Here is a 14,727-nt window from a genome sequence, read left to right as displayed (position 1 = left end):
TTCCATAATAATTCAGGAGTACCGAGAGAAAAAGGCAGCTAAGAGGATATTGTAGATTGTACCATGCCCTCAGAGGATTTAGTTTGGTCACCTCCTTGGCAAGAAAAACTAGTGGGAGGAGTTTGTGTATGTTAGAGAAACAGGCTGAGGAGAGGGAGGGGTAGAACGGATGGTGGATGCTTTAAGGAAACTTAAGCACGATTCATTTTAAAACCTTTTTTTTTTAACAGCTTTTTGGTGACTTTGTTTTTCTCCAATATCTCTTTTACTAAGGTATATTTCAGTGATTTAGACATAGGTTGTGATAAGAATCCTTTTCCTTAGTATTCTATCTTCAGGACTATGAAACATGTCCATGTACATATTCGTATATGTATGTTTGTGTGTTTATATGAAGTACAAGTAACGTACGAATGTTATGATTGTAAATATTGACACTGTGATGCTGAATTTTCAATTTTTATTCTACCAAAGGTCCATGACTCCAGCTCAAGCTGACCTGGAATTTCTTGAGAATGCCAAAAAGTTGTCTATGTATGGTGTTGACCTTCATAAAGCAAAGGTAATGATAACTTTGGCCTTTATTAATGAGCATGTATCAGACATGGGTCATATAATACTTGTTACCAACTTTCATCTAGGGTATTATAACCATTGAGAAAAGATAGTTTTTTTTTAGAATTTTAAGCATATAATTTGAATTGCCCCTTTGCAATTCCACCGTCAGAATAGAGGTTCACATCCAAGCCCCTCTAAGGATCAAACATATAACACCTAGAGCCAAAGTGGTATTTTCCTAAAATACAGATGCATTTGAAAATATAGAGATGACAGCCAACATCACCTACATCAGAACCACCTGGAACATTTATTAAGTATACAGATCTCAAGCTCCTCCCAGATTTACTGAATTGCTTTGAACAAGATGCTAGATCTTCAAGTTTACTGAACATCTCAAATTATTCTCAGTCACACCTGAATCACACCTGAGAGCCATTGGCTTAAGGTAGTGGTTCTCAAAGTGTGGCCTCGTAACCAACATTTAGCATTGTCTAGGAACTTGTTAGGCACATTTCAGGCCCCATCCCAGACTTACTGAATCACAAATGCTGCAGGTGGAGCCCAGCAATCTCTGTCTACCAGCACTTTCTATAAGCTCTCCAGGTGATTCTAGTGCGTGTGGGATGAACCACAGTGGTTCATTTGGAAACTACTGGGTTAGGAATTGTGAACTTGAGCTTTAATGGGTTGTTCTGCCTCATATAACCTAACAGAATAAATACTTAAGGGAAGTTGCTTGACTTCTCTCATCTTCAGCTCCTGAAGTGGGTGAGGGTGTGTGTGTGAGGAGTTTGTGAGGGAATGGGCTCAATGGATGATATGAAGTTCATTTTTTGGTTTTTATTTTTAAAATTAAAAACAAGTTTTTAATTTTTTTTTTTTTTGAGAGAAAGACAGAGCATGAGTGGGAAAGGGGAGAGAAAGATGGAGACACAGAATCCCAAGCAGACTCCAGGCTCTGAGCTATCAGCACAGAGCCCTATGTGGAGCTCGAACCCATGAGCTGTGAGATCATGAACTGAGCCAAATTTAGACGCTTAACTGGCTGAGCCACCCAGGTGTCCCAATATGAAGTTCATTTAAGGAAGCTTAACGAGGATGCATAATGAGGGGGCTCAAAACCATGTCCAGTGAGAAAGCAAAGGAATAGGGATACTTGGATCACAGGAGAGAAAGTTCAGGAAAGACATAACACCTGTCTTTTTGTGTTTGAAGGGTAACTGTGTGAAGTAGACATTTCACTATGGCTCTAAATATAAAGCTAGAGCTGGGAAAATGGAAATTACAGGGAAATACTATTGAGCTTGGTTTGACAAATTGCCTGACAGAGCTATTCTAACATGGAATGGACTAGCTCATTCCATGGCGAGCGTTCTGTTGCTGGCGCTGTTCCAGGATCGGTACAGTAATCGCTTGGTAGGAATGTAGAAAAGGACATCCAAACATCTGGTGTGTGATTGGACTAACATGACCTTTCATGTTTCTCCCACCCTGAAAATCTGGTGTCTGAAGATTTTTCCTTCTTTATTAGAGTCTGTTAATTCTAATAAAATTTCATTGCATGTTAGTGGTTTTTCTTTAAAATGTTGCTCTGGATTGTTTTGGGCTGGGCACTTCTATGAATCTCTAAAGTAGATGGTAGAAAAATCAGGACTGAAATTGCTTGATTTTTGCTTCTCAATTCCTGCTGCAGGCTGATATGATGCCATAATTATCAGGAATAGATGAAGAAGTCAGGCAGCATCTTCCTTTCCCAAATGTTGGAAAGCAAATTGTATCTCCGAAACATATAATTAAGAGAGAGATGTAGTTGTACCCACAGGCTTTAAGAATTTGAGAAGACATTTTTCTGGGAAATTCTTGGTTATGTAGTCATTGTATAATTTTTACTTTTCAATTTTTCTGTACATAACACATATGGCATTAACTTGTTTCTCTATACTCATTTTGGGGAAAGGAGTTGTCAACAAACATTTAATTCTGGGTTCTGGTTACCTATATAAATAGTTGTCTGAGGGGTTTATTCAGGTGAAATTTATTTGCCTTATTAGCATACAGGGATGATTAATATATATTTAATTTTTAAAAATTACTAAAGAGGCATATGAATATGTCTTTATCTTATCTTGCTGTTCCCTCTTGACTTTAGGATAATATTTATTATTTAATATACTTAACAGCAGAAACTACAAAAGTCATGTGGTCTCCTGCCTTATACATGTATAGGACATGGGTAGCTACTGTAGCTACCATAGTAACTATTTACTGATTATGATAGTGACAAGTTTGAGTATTTTGGAACTGGGAGACCAAAATAAGAACATGAATGTTTACCCTAGAATTTTCATGTGCAGACAGGCATGGGAAAAGTAGATTAGTGTCTCTTTTTAGATTATTAAGGAACACCTGTTTGGAAGATACAGAGGCTCAGTTTTATGGGAGAAGTGTTGTAAAGTTAGATGAGGTGCAAGCCCAGTGACATCTCACAGTGGCTTTGGGGAGCGGCGGCACTGGTTGTAATGCTCCTTGTAGCAGTGAGTTCCTTCAGGGGGTAAGCTGTGTGCGTGTCCATGTTTCCTGGACAAGAGAAGAGCAGATGTTCACTCACAGTGGCACAGGAACATTTTTAGATGGACTGAATAGTCCCGCAGATTATGATTGTTAGGTTAGGCTTTACTTTTTAATGTATGCTTTGTGTTCTTGGTTATTGATGTCCTCAGATGATCAAATAAGAATCAGCAATGTGTTGAGTGCTTTGCTGAACGCTGAACTGCTAACACTTTTGTTTTTTAGGACTTGGAGGGAGTGGATATCATCCTAGGTGTCTGCTCTAGTGGCCTTCTGGTTTATAAAGATAAACTGAGAATTAACCGCTTTCCTTGGCCCAAAGTGCTGAAGATTTCTTACAAACGTAGCAGCTTTTTCATCAAGATTCGGCCTGGAGAGGTAAGTAATTCGTGCGTCTTTCCTCCTGAATCAAACATAGGCCGTGTTTCATTCCCATTTTCCCTGTCATGTCATCTAAGAGATCTCATGGGATACTTGGGTGGGTCCGTAGGTTGAGTGTCTGTCTCTTGATTTGGGCTCAGGTCATGAGCCTAGGGATGTGGAACTGAGCTGGCATTGGGCTCTATGCTAAGCATGGATCCTGCTTAAGATTATCCCTCTCTGTCTGTCTGTCTGTCTCTCTCTCTCTCTGTTTCTTTCTCTGGCTCTCCCCCACTCTCTAAATAAAATAAGTAAATAAGCAGTCTCTCTGTAGCTTTCTATTCAGGAGCTCAGAACTGTTTTCTAAGTTAACCAGCCCCATGACGCTTCTCGTCTTCCTTACTGCTGATCTTCTGGACATTTCTCTTTTTGGAAGTAAATATTTCATGGCCAAAAGTGAATCTTGGATAGATAAGCTTGTTTCTTATTTACTCCAGGTAAAGTTTTAATGGAAAAATATTTATAAATATTTTTTAATTAAGTTGCAGGAGATTTTAAAATTGTGGGATTAAGATACTCCTGTTTTGCACCAACACCTTGCCTCATGTAATTAAGGTTTATTGTATGTGTAGCTTCTAGTGGTCACTGAGAATGTATTCTAGGTTGAGTTCTAGATTTTTAATAGAGGCGGACATTCAACTTTGTACTGGACAACTCAGTTATTATTTGGTGTTCAAGATTCAGGAAATACTAATGCTGGCCAAACTTAACTTTTACATTAAAGAGGTCTCATAGCACAGTGGAAAATTAAGTAGGAGTTAAATTTTACAAAGTTGTAGCTCCTGCCCTGCCTCTACCACCTACTGCACAAAATACCCAGGACAAGTCTAAGGCTCAGCTTCCTTATCATTCAAGTGGGATAACACCTTCCCTGTCACGGTTGATTTGAAGACCACATGAGATGACAGCCTTAAAAGCTCAAAACAAGAAAGCAGGGCGCTGATGTAACGTGGCTTTTTTTGTGTGTGTATCACCCTCTGCTGGTGAAAAATGGCTCATTATTTTAGCTCAGAAATACTGGATGTGCAGCCTTAAAAATCTTGGATAAGCTCAATGAAGTATTTTTATAATACCAAAATTATTTACCTGAGCCTAACAACGAGCAATCAGTGTCTTCCCTCAAAAGTTTCAAATCTAAGAGTCATTCAGTCACCAAATATTTATTGAGGGCTTTCTTTGGGCCAGGCACTATTCTAGGGTCTAGGACTATAATAGTGAATAAGAGTCCATCCCTAACCCATCTTACATTTTAATCCTTTTTTTTAAACGTTTATTCATTTTTTTTGAGAGACAGAGACAGAGCACGAGTGGGGGCAGGCCAGAAAGAGAGGAAGACACAGAATCCAAAGCAGGCTCCAGGCACTGAGCTGTCAGCACAGAGCCCGATGTGGGCCTCAAACTCACCCACTGTGAGATCATGACCTGAGCCAAAGTCAGATGCTTAACCAACTGAGCCACCCAGGTGCCCCACCAATTTTACATTTTAGTGTGAGAGGGCAAAAACTGTACACACACACACACACGCAAATATGATAAAGGAAGCCCTTGGTTTTTTGAATGCCACCTGTATAATACATACTAAAACAAGGAGTTCTTTAAGAAAGCATTTACAAACAACAGGACTTTGAGAAGTATAGTATTATGTCTACAGTAAATGATCTAATAGTAACATCGTAGAGTAGAAACTAAAAATCTGGTTCTGCCACTTACAGCTATGAGACTGAGTAAATACTTCTCTGATCTTAGTTTCTTCATGGGTAAAAATATAGATGACACTATCTAATCATAGTGTTATTGGCAATAATAGGCACTAAAATAAATGTCTGTTTCTTTTCCATCCTATAAAGTATGCTTAAGGTAGAAACAAAGAGGCAAAAGACTAGCAGGACAGTGTTTCTAGTATCTTTGGCAGGTTACGGTTTTTTTCAAAGAGGTATTGAGATAAACTAGTGGTCAAAGGAAAAGAAGACATTTAATAATTCAGGAATCTGGTTTGAGCCAAAATCTTTAGCTCCTATTACTAAAAATAATTACAAAATAATATTGATTGATTGGAGGAGTCGTCTGCTATCCCATTTCCTGGTCCCAAATGCAGACAGTGACTAAGGAAGAGTAAATAGTCCAGACAATCAAAAGGTGACTTAATTATGTCTCAGAAAAATGTACACTGTGTGTGTGTGTGTGTGTGTGTGTGTGTGTGTGTGTGTGTCTGTGGGGGGAGTGGGTGCTGAACAAAATAAGATGCATAAATTATATAAGATGCATTCCCTGACTTCCCTGCTGTGGAAAAAGCCTTAAGTGAGTAGATTTCTGTTGATAAGTAGGAAACAATTTGAAATGATACTTCATGTCTTTAAATTAGTAACATTCTTTTATCCACAATGCCCTCTTCTGTAACACCGTATTTCTGATTTCTTATCATTTAGTCAAATAATCATGTTTCATGTTTATTCGTATTTTTATAGCAAGAGCAGTATGAAAGTACCATTGGATTCAAACTTCCCAGTTACCGAGCAGCTAAGAAATTATGGAAAGTCTGTGTAGAGCATCACACGTTTTTCAGGTATTGTTCTCACTTAAGTATTTTTCAAGGATAAATTATGCATGTTTCTATTTTAAACCTGCTATTGAAATTCCCTTCTTTGTATGGCTGGCATTCTTCTATTGAGCTCAGGTGAGATCATCTTAAGCAAGACAAAATAAATCCAGTTCTCTTCCCTTGGGTTGAAAAACATGCCTCATCATCCCCAGAGCACCCTTCTGTGTTTGATGGAAGGAGAAAAGAAGTGGGAAAAGGAATCTGTATTTACTGGGGGCTCTGTGATCATCTTAGTGAGCTACATTCAGACTGTCAGGGAGAAGTACGCTGACTTACCCCCACATGGGAATTCTTTAAGCAATGTTTAACTACTTTCTGTGGGGCTGTTACATTAGAAGGTGAAAGGTAGGACGCTGGTCATTATCTTGGCTCCGATCAACCCCAGAAAAGAAGCACAGAGAACCGCCTTTGAAGCCCAGTTGTATCAGATAATCAGAAGATGGGAGAAAGTTTAATCTGCTCTACTTTTCAAGAGGCTACATCATTAACCCCTTGTCATCATTTACCAAACACTTTCTGTGTGCTTACCCTTTGTATAGGCACTGTACTAGGCAGTGAGAGGGTACCACATGATAGCTGTAGTCCCTGTCCTGAGGGAACAGTCAGTCTAGCAGAGAAGACAGACCTTAGACAAGTAATTACTTGCATTGAAAGGCGAGTCATGTAGGGGCACCTGGGTGGCTCAGTCGGTTAAACATCCGACTGTGCATTTTGGCTCAGGTCATGATCTCACAATTTGTTGAGATTGAGCTCCAAGTCAGGCTCTGTGTGCTGTCAGTATGGGATTCTCTCACTCCCTGTCTCTCTGCACCTCCCCTTCTCCGCCTCTCCCCCTCCTCTCAAAAATAAAGTAATAAACTTAAAAAAAAAAGGAAGAAAGAAGAGCCAGCTAGTTATTGTACCCTTGCCTTTTAAAGAAAACATTATTATGTGAAACTGCATACCTAATAAAGAAAGTGGTATAATGAACTACCCTTGTACCGAGCTTTGTTATCTATCACCCAGCCTAAATATTATCACTTCAAGGCCCGTCTTGTTTCATCTGTATCCCCCCACCCATCCCTACCCACTCCCTCCCGGAGTATTTTCAAGCAAATCCAAGGTTCGTGTCACTTGGCTCTTTATGAATGGCTCTCAAGAGAGATAACGATGATATTTTTTACTTCTGTTGTATGTTCATATCATACTTAGCACCATAGCACACTGGACAGGAAGAAAAAGCAGGGAAAAGAACACTTTAATTCTCATCGCAGAATAAACATAAAGATACACTTCATAACCAATTAAGGAATCTTAATTATTGGCATTGAGATATTTCTCTATGCTCTTATCCTCCTCTGTGGTTTTTTGTAAAATTTTTTTATGTTTATTTATTATTGAGACAGAGAGACACAGAGCATGAGTGGGGGAGGGGCAGAGAGAGAGGGAGACACAGAATCTGAAGCAGGCTCCAGGCTCTGAGCTGTCAGGACAAAGCCCGACGTGGGGCTTGACCTCACAAACTGTGAGATCATGACCTGAGCCGAAGTCAGACGAAGTCAGTCAACCGACTGAGCCACCCAGTGCCCCTCATCCTCTTCTTTAAAGTTAAACCAAGAAAGTAGAGTTTTAAAAAAGGGTAAGGGTGAGAAGGAGTTTTTTGAATGTTTGATATTTATGGCATAGACTTGAACGAAAGCCAAGTATTTACATGTAGGACAGCATATTTAAACCTGTTTTCTCAAAATAAGAGAATATATTAATATGTGATTCCGCAGTAAACAAAGAAGATAAATATTTGCTGAATTAAACTATCCCAAAGGGAGAAACTACTCTCTTTTTGGTAGTATTTGATATAGCAATTTATGTATTTATTCAGCAAACATTTATTGAGTGGCAAATTCATGCCAGGCACTATGCCAGCAGCGAAAACACAAAGGTAAATAAATCATAGTCTTTATCCTTTACCCATAGAGAGCTCACAGCCTTGTAGCGGAGACCAGCACATAAATAGATTGTTTCAGTTCAGTGTAGTAAATGCCATGGCAAAAAAGATTACAGGGTGTAATGTAGAAAGAAGATGGGGTTCCTAACTGTGTTTAATGGACCAAATAGCCTATTAAATGAGTTAATAGGCACTAATTGGGTTTGGAGTGCATTTGACAAAATTATTATTTTATTTTATTTTTTCAAGATTTTTAAAAAAATATATTTATTTATACTTTTATATAAATATAAAGAAAGGGGGAGAGAGCAGAATCCCAAGCAAGCTCTGCACTAATGCAGGGCTCAAACCCATGAACCGTGAGATCATGACCTGAGCCAAAGTCAAGAGTCAGATGCTTATCCAACCGAGCCACCCAGGCACCCTGACAAAATTATTATTTTAATAAAATGGAAAAAGTGCTCTGGGCTTGGACCCTCTTGCTGCCCAACCTCTTTATAGCTATGTGATCTTAAAGTAGTAACTTCTTGGAAGTTCAATTTCTTAGATCTATAAAATGGTGAAAATATTACACAGATGTAGTGAAAATATTACAGTGCTATAAAAGCACTTTAAAAACGATAAAGGTCCTATCTATAGCGATATATGATGATATTATGAATATAGGCCACAATTAAGTTATACATGTTGCTTTGAGAAATGATATAGAATTATAATAATGATTGCTTGATTGGAACTCTGCCTTAATAACTATAAGGAAACTATGAGATTAATTCATGATTTCTTTAATCTCACAGTCTCATTAGAGAAAATAATATATATGATATAATTATGTTTTTCTCCTTCCCTAGACTGACATCTACAGACACCATTCCTAAAAGCAAATTTCTTGCACTGGGATCCAAATTTCGATACAGTGGCCGGACTCAGGCTCAGACCAGGCAAGCTAGTGCTCTGATTGACAGGCCTGCCCCACACTTTGAGCGTACGGCAAGCAAACGGGCATCCCGGAGCCTTGATGGAGGTTGGTATTGAATATTAATGACGTCTTGTGATCCTAAGTCATTAGGGAGAGATAAAAGAAGTACAGTTGTCTGTAAGGGAGCCAAATGAGAGAATCTCAGTGGTAAATGAAATGGATCTTACTAATTGTTTCAGTGGGATCATCTTAAGAGAAGCAGAACTGAGGTTCAGAGAGAGTAGTAACTAGATCAAGGTTCCACTGCTAGGTAGTGGTGGATGAACACCACTAGAATTAGAATTCAGAATCTTCACCACAGAGTGAACACCTTATGTAGTATACTGAACTAAAACCCTCTTGAATGTTTTAGATGGTTATTTTTTCAAGTAGGAAAGAGGAAAAACATCTCACTAGAGCGGTCATTTAAAAAGTTTAGATCATTTGTCGTGTGACAGAGACAGAAAAAGTGGCTTTCTAAATTTTGTTTAAATAAGAAATAGATATGATTGTTTATAACACCAGGGATCTTTCTGAATTTTTCTTCGTCTCAAGGATTGAGAGTATTACTGAAGTAAAGTAATAAGCCATGTTCAGTATGTGGCTAATAAAAATTTCAGAAGGCAATAACCAAAATAGAGTATTGCTGATTGTATTTATTAAGGACCCACCAAGACCCAGCTCTATAGCTACTGTAAAAGCAAGGTGCGTGTTGCAGAAGTTGAAAATTTGGGTTCTGGAGTCAGATAGACCTGGTTCCAAGCTCAACCCCTGAATTTATGATCTGTCTTCTTGGCCAAGTTTCTTAATCTCCATGCCTTAGTTTTCTCATTTATAAAATGGGCATGACAATAATATAATTGTACCTCAAAGAGCTTTCGTAAGGAATAAATCAGATGATGTATATATGGTGCTTAGCATATTACCACAGAATATTAGGTATCATTGAGATATTAATATTCTGGCCACAGCATTATTACTTTGCTTCATATCATCCAAAATTATGCTGCCATTATTATAGTGTACTACAGATGGGAATGTATATCAGAGACCTTGCTCAGTTTGAGAGGAATCCAGAATGAGTCAGCCACACTTGGAAAAGAGATTACCCAAACAGTATAACTTTTACATTTCCATACTGCAAGTCATACTTCTTTCTTTCTGATGTTTCTCTACTGTCCTGAGTTTGAAGGGTCTGTTTTAACGAAGAAGGGGAAAAGTGGTCAGAGATACATTTTGGAGGTAGGCCTAACAGAATTACTGATAAATTAAGTGTTGGGCATGGGAAGGAAAAGAAAATCAAGATTTGCTCCTAGGTTTGTCATTTAGTACAGTGGGAGAGTCTGAGAGAGGAGCGCAGTTGGGGATATGGAAAATCAAGACTTCTGTTTTAGGCATGTTAAGTTTTAGATATGATCACTCAATCCTTATGTTTGCCAAATTTATATAACACCATCAAGCATCTCCTTCCTTGTCCAGTAAAGTACCTCCAGTTTACCTTGAGGATTGTTTTTATCCCTAGTTTTCAGTGAAAACACTGAGGTTGGAAAGTTTAAGTGACTTGTTCAGTGTCTCACAGATAGTAAGTTGCAAAGCTAGGACAAAAACCTATACTTGTCTGATACCATGTCCCATGGCTTTTTCCACTAAATAGAAATTCTTTGTTGTTTAGATACTGTGCCTGATGTATCCTCTCTTGGTAACAGCAAAAATAACCAAAGATTCAAGTGTTAATGAGTTTTGGTATCTTGAACAATTTGGAAAGCTTTACTTACAGAGAGATTTATGTTACTTTTAAAAATCACATCCTGTCTCTATTTTTTTTTCTAGCTATAGAGATCTCACAGTTCAAGATTGTAAAAAATCTTGATGTCTTTACTGACTAACATTAGTCAATGTTTTTAGTGGGGAACTCTCAAAAACTGTTTTCAAAATGCTGTAGTAATGGCTGAGATTCCAAAACTAAAGCATGTAAGACAATTCTAAAGGCAGATAGCATTGGTGGCTTGACCATTAGTATCACAGAGTTTCTGAACTTGGAAACAATTTTTGGAAATAATTTATTCCATGCACGTAAATTTATCGAAGTGAAACCTAATGCCTAAAAGTAATTTGTCCAAAGTAAACAAAAGTAATTTGTCCAAAGTACTTGTATCCTAAGTACAAACTGAGGATAGAATCCTGTATATTTTCTGGTCAGTCCCTTTTTACCTTCATACAGTCCATGATGCTTTCTTCGTATCTTTACATGCTGAGAATTTTTTTAAGATGCACAACTGCATCTTCAGTGATCAAGATGACTAGTCTTGATAATTACCATAATTCTTGTTACATTTTAAGTGCTTAATAAATGAATGTTGAAAATAAGATTCTTAATTTTTCCTGTTGAGTTGAAAGTGAGCAGAATTTTATGCTTCACTTTTTATTTGATGTTTTAAGTGCATTAGAATATCCTATTACAACTGTTGTCCTTCTCTTTAATTTCTTCCACTTGGGAGAAAAGTACTTCTTTTTTGTTGTTGTTTGATTTTTCAAACTTTCACTCAAATCCTAATGACTAATGAAGTCATACCTTTTCATAGTTTATAGGTCATTTGCATATCATCGTTTCTGGAGTGCCTATTCAGACCTTTTGCTCATATTTTTATTGTGTTGTCTGTCTTACTAGTTTATGGGAGTTCTTTACTCCTAATCTCAGGGAGAAAACAGCAGTATTTTATTTCATAATTAAGTATGATGTTTGTTCTAGGGTTTATTAGCTACCTGTTTTCTGATAAGGAAGTTTCCTTTTATTCCTAGTTTCCTGAGTTTTTATCATAAATGAATGGTGACTTTGAATTCATTGATTGATATATATTTGACCTTTGAACAACTTGATTTTGAACTGCATGGGTCTACTTACAGGCAGATTTTTTTTTTAATGAATACAACATAATACTACAATGTATTTTCTCATCCGCACAATCATCTTAATAACATCCTTTTCTCTAGCTACTTATTGTAAGAGTATATAATGTGTGTAAGATACAAAATATGTGGTAATCAGCTGTTTGGATTATCAGTAAACTTCCAGTCAACAGTAGACTATAGTAATTAAGTTTTGGGGGAATTAAAAGTTATATACAGATTTTTAACTGCACAGAGGTGTTAATGTCTCCAACACATGAGTTGTTCAAGGGTCAGCTGTAATATGATTTTTCTCCTCCTCTATTTTATGTAGTGGATTACATTGACTAACTTTCAGTCATTAAGCCAACTGTACATTCTTGGAGTAAATGCAGTTTGATTATAATGTTTTTCTTCCTGTATTATTTTAGAATTTTTTATAATTACTTCATAAGTGAGAGAGGCCTGCCATTTTCTTTTCTCATGATGTTGTCAGGTTTTAGTATCAAGTTTATGCTGGCCTCATAAATCTCTTCAAAAAACTAATTTTTGTGGGGTTTTTTGGTTTTTCTATACTATATATATATATGTGTGTGTGTGTGTGTGTGTGTGTATATATATATATATATATATTAATTTAATTTATTCCAGTTAATATCTTCATTATTTTCTTTCTACTTTATTGAACTGTTGTTTTTCATTTCTTGAAATGGATATTTATTGCTATTCATCATTTCTTACCGCCTAACCTTAGAATTTAAGTGACTTGCCTAAGGCCACATAACAACAAAACTAGTAGAGTCTAGGACTATTCTCCCAAACCCATGTTTTTTACTCTTCACCTTGACAGCTTTTTCTTAGAAGAAAGAGAACAAAAAGTATCATTGAGTGCTTAGAATGTTCCAGGCACTATTCTAAATATTTTACATATGGTACTATCTTTTAAGCTTCTAAATTACATATAAACTGAATAGGACAATTTTTTCTTAGTTTTGTTTCCAAATGTCTTTTTTTTCCTCTGTGTTTTGTCTTCTCAGTACAAAAATTAGAAACAGGTCTATGGAAACGAGTTTTCCTTCATTTTCCTAGATCTTCTAGGAATCTTGAGAGAGAATTTTCTCTGCTAGACGCCTCCATATATATATATGTACATATGTATGTGTGTGTGTATATATATATATATGCCTCTAAGCTAGAGATAGAAACTTTTACAAGAATTGTTTTATAAGGTGCCTCACTTTAATGGTATGAACAGACACTCGCTTTTCTGTTGTATCTGGTGCTCAGAGCATCTGCTTCACCAGCTGAAGAGCTGAAACTGATTCAGATCCCAGTTTATACGTTAAAGCGGTAAGTCATAAGGATAGCTAATAATGATGACAGAGACTTTTCAGCTTATATTTTTGTTCCCCTTTTTGCTTTTCAAATCATTTCCATATATTCCTAATTAGTACCAACAACCTAATGAACAAGAAACATGTAGGAATTCTTGGTTTAATCATGAGGAAACTGGGCACAAAAAGTTCTAACTTGCTAGGGTCCTACAACTCGGCAATCCATCCATTTGGTGGGTCGTGGTTGCAGTGATTCTTGCCAGGGGGATACACCGGTATCCTCTCTAGATGCCCAAGCCTTACTTTGAGACCCCTCATCTGTCTGTGGTGGACCTGAGCATCAGCTGTTTGGGTTTTTTTTTTTTTAAGTTTTTCTATTTTGAGAGAGAGAGAGTGAGTGAGAGATCAGGGGGAGGGGCAGAGAGAGGCGGAGAGAGAGAATCCCAAGCAGGTTCCACATTGATAACAGCGCTTGATCCCACAAACCACGAGATCATGACCTGAGCCAAAATCAAGAGTCTGACCCTTAAGCAACTGAGCCACCCAGGTGCCCCCAACTGCATTTTTAAATTTGTTTTTCAAGCTCTGCAGCTGGTTTATGTGTGCCCTCTGATAATGAAACCACTGACCCACTACATACCTATTGTGCCTGTACCATACTAACAAGTTGTGCTAGTAAGTAACAGAGCTAGATCTAAAATGTAATTTTCCTTTTATTCAATATGATGGTTTTGAGTTTTGCTTTTCACTGCTCCAATATATAACTGTCCCTAAGTTTCTGTTGTTTTTAGACAAGAGCAATATAATACTGGAATTAGTGGGTGGGTCCTTAAGATGACCACAACACTCTTCTTTGTCTAGACATTCAAAATGGGAAATGGTTGAATTTTTAAAGTTAAGTGTTCTCTATACATGCACCTAAATCTTATAATAGCTAACAAATGAATTCACAAAACTGAAGAGCCAAAACGTCTTAAAAAGTAATCACTACCCCAATAGTGTAAATATACTAAAAAATATTGGATTATACAACTAAGTGGATGAATTACATGGGATGTGAAGTGTATCTCAATAAAGATGCTTAAAAAAAAACAACCACCAGAGTCACTACCATGATTCTCGGTTGTGATCTATACATTGTAGCCTTTTTTTAGTTTTTATTTTTGAGAAACTGAGACAGAGCATGAGCGGGGGGGGGGGCAGAGAGTGAGGGAGACACAGAATCCGAAGCAGGCTCCAGGCTCTGAGCTGTCAGCACAGAGCCCGATGCGGGACTCGAACTCACAAAACTTGAGCAAAAGTCAGACACTTTAACTGACTGAACCACCCAGGTGCCCCTGTAGCCGTCTTGTTGAGAAAAGGAAAGAAATTTGTCTCTCTCCAGGGTTCCCAGGTGATGTCTTCCACTTAAATTGCATATCAGTGTGTGCATAATTAATTTTTGCCTAACGTACTATTGAAATATCAACCCATAACA

The 14,727-nt window shown here is 37.4% G+C and overlaps 1 protein-coding gene across 6 annotated transcripts in view; it reads left to right on the top strand.

Moving 5' to 3' along the window:
• The window catches only part of EPB41 (erythrocyte membrane protein band 4.1), a 190,661-nt gene that overhangs the window by 127,756 nt on the left and 48,178 nt on the right, over positions 1-14,727 (top strand). For all 6 annotated transcript variants that reach the window (XM_029946492.1, XM_029946495.1, XM_029946489.1 and 3 more), the window contains exons 8-11: positions 475-562; positions 3,355-3,507; positions 6,015-6,112; positions 8,924-9,096. In XM_029946492.1, the coding sequence (XP_029802352.1) occupies positions 475-562; positions 3,355-3,507; positions 6,015-6,112; positions 8,924-9,096 (512 nt within the window). The remainder of the gene's footprint in view (positions 1-474; positions 563-3,354; positions 3,508-6,014; positions 6,113-8,923; positions 9,097-14,727) is intronic.

The sequence above is a fragment of the Suricata suricatta genome, chromosome 8 (genome assembly GCF_006229205.1).
Source record: "Suricata suricatta isolate VVHF042 chromosome 8, meerkat_22Aug2017_6uvM2_HiC, whole genome shotgun sequence".
In the NCBI taxonomy this organism is placed as follows: Eukaryota; Metazoa; Chordata; class Mammalia; order Carnivora; family Herpestidae; genus Suricata; species Suricata suricatta.
This window is presented reverse-complemented; position numbering and strand designations above follow the sequence as displayed.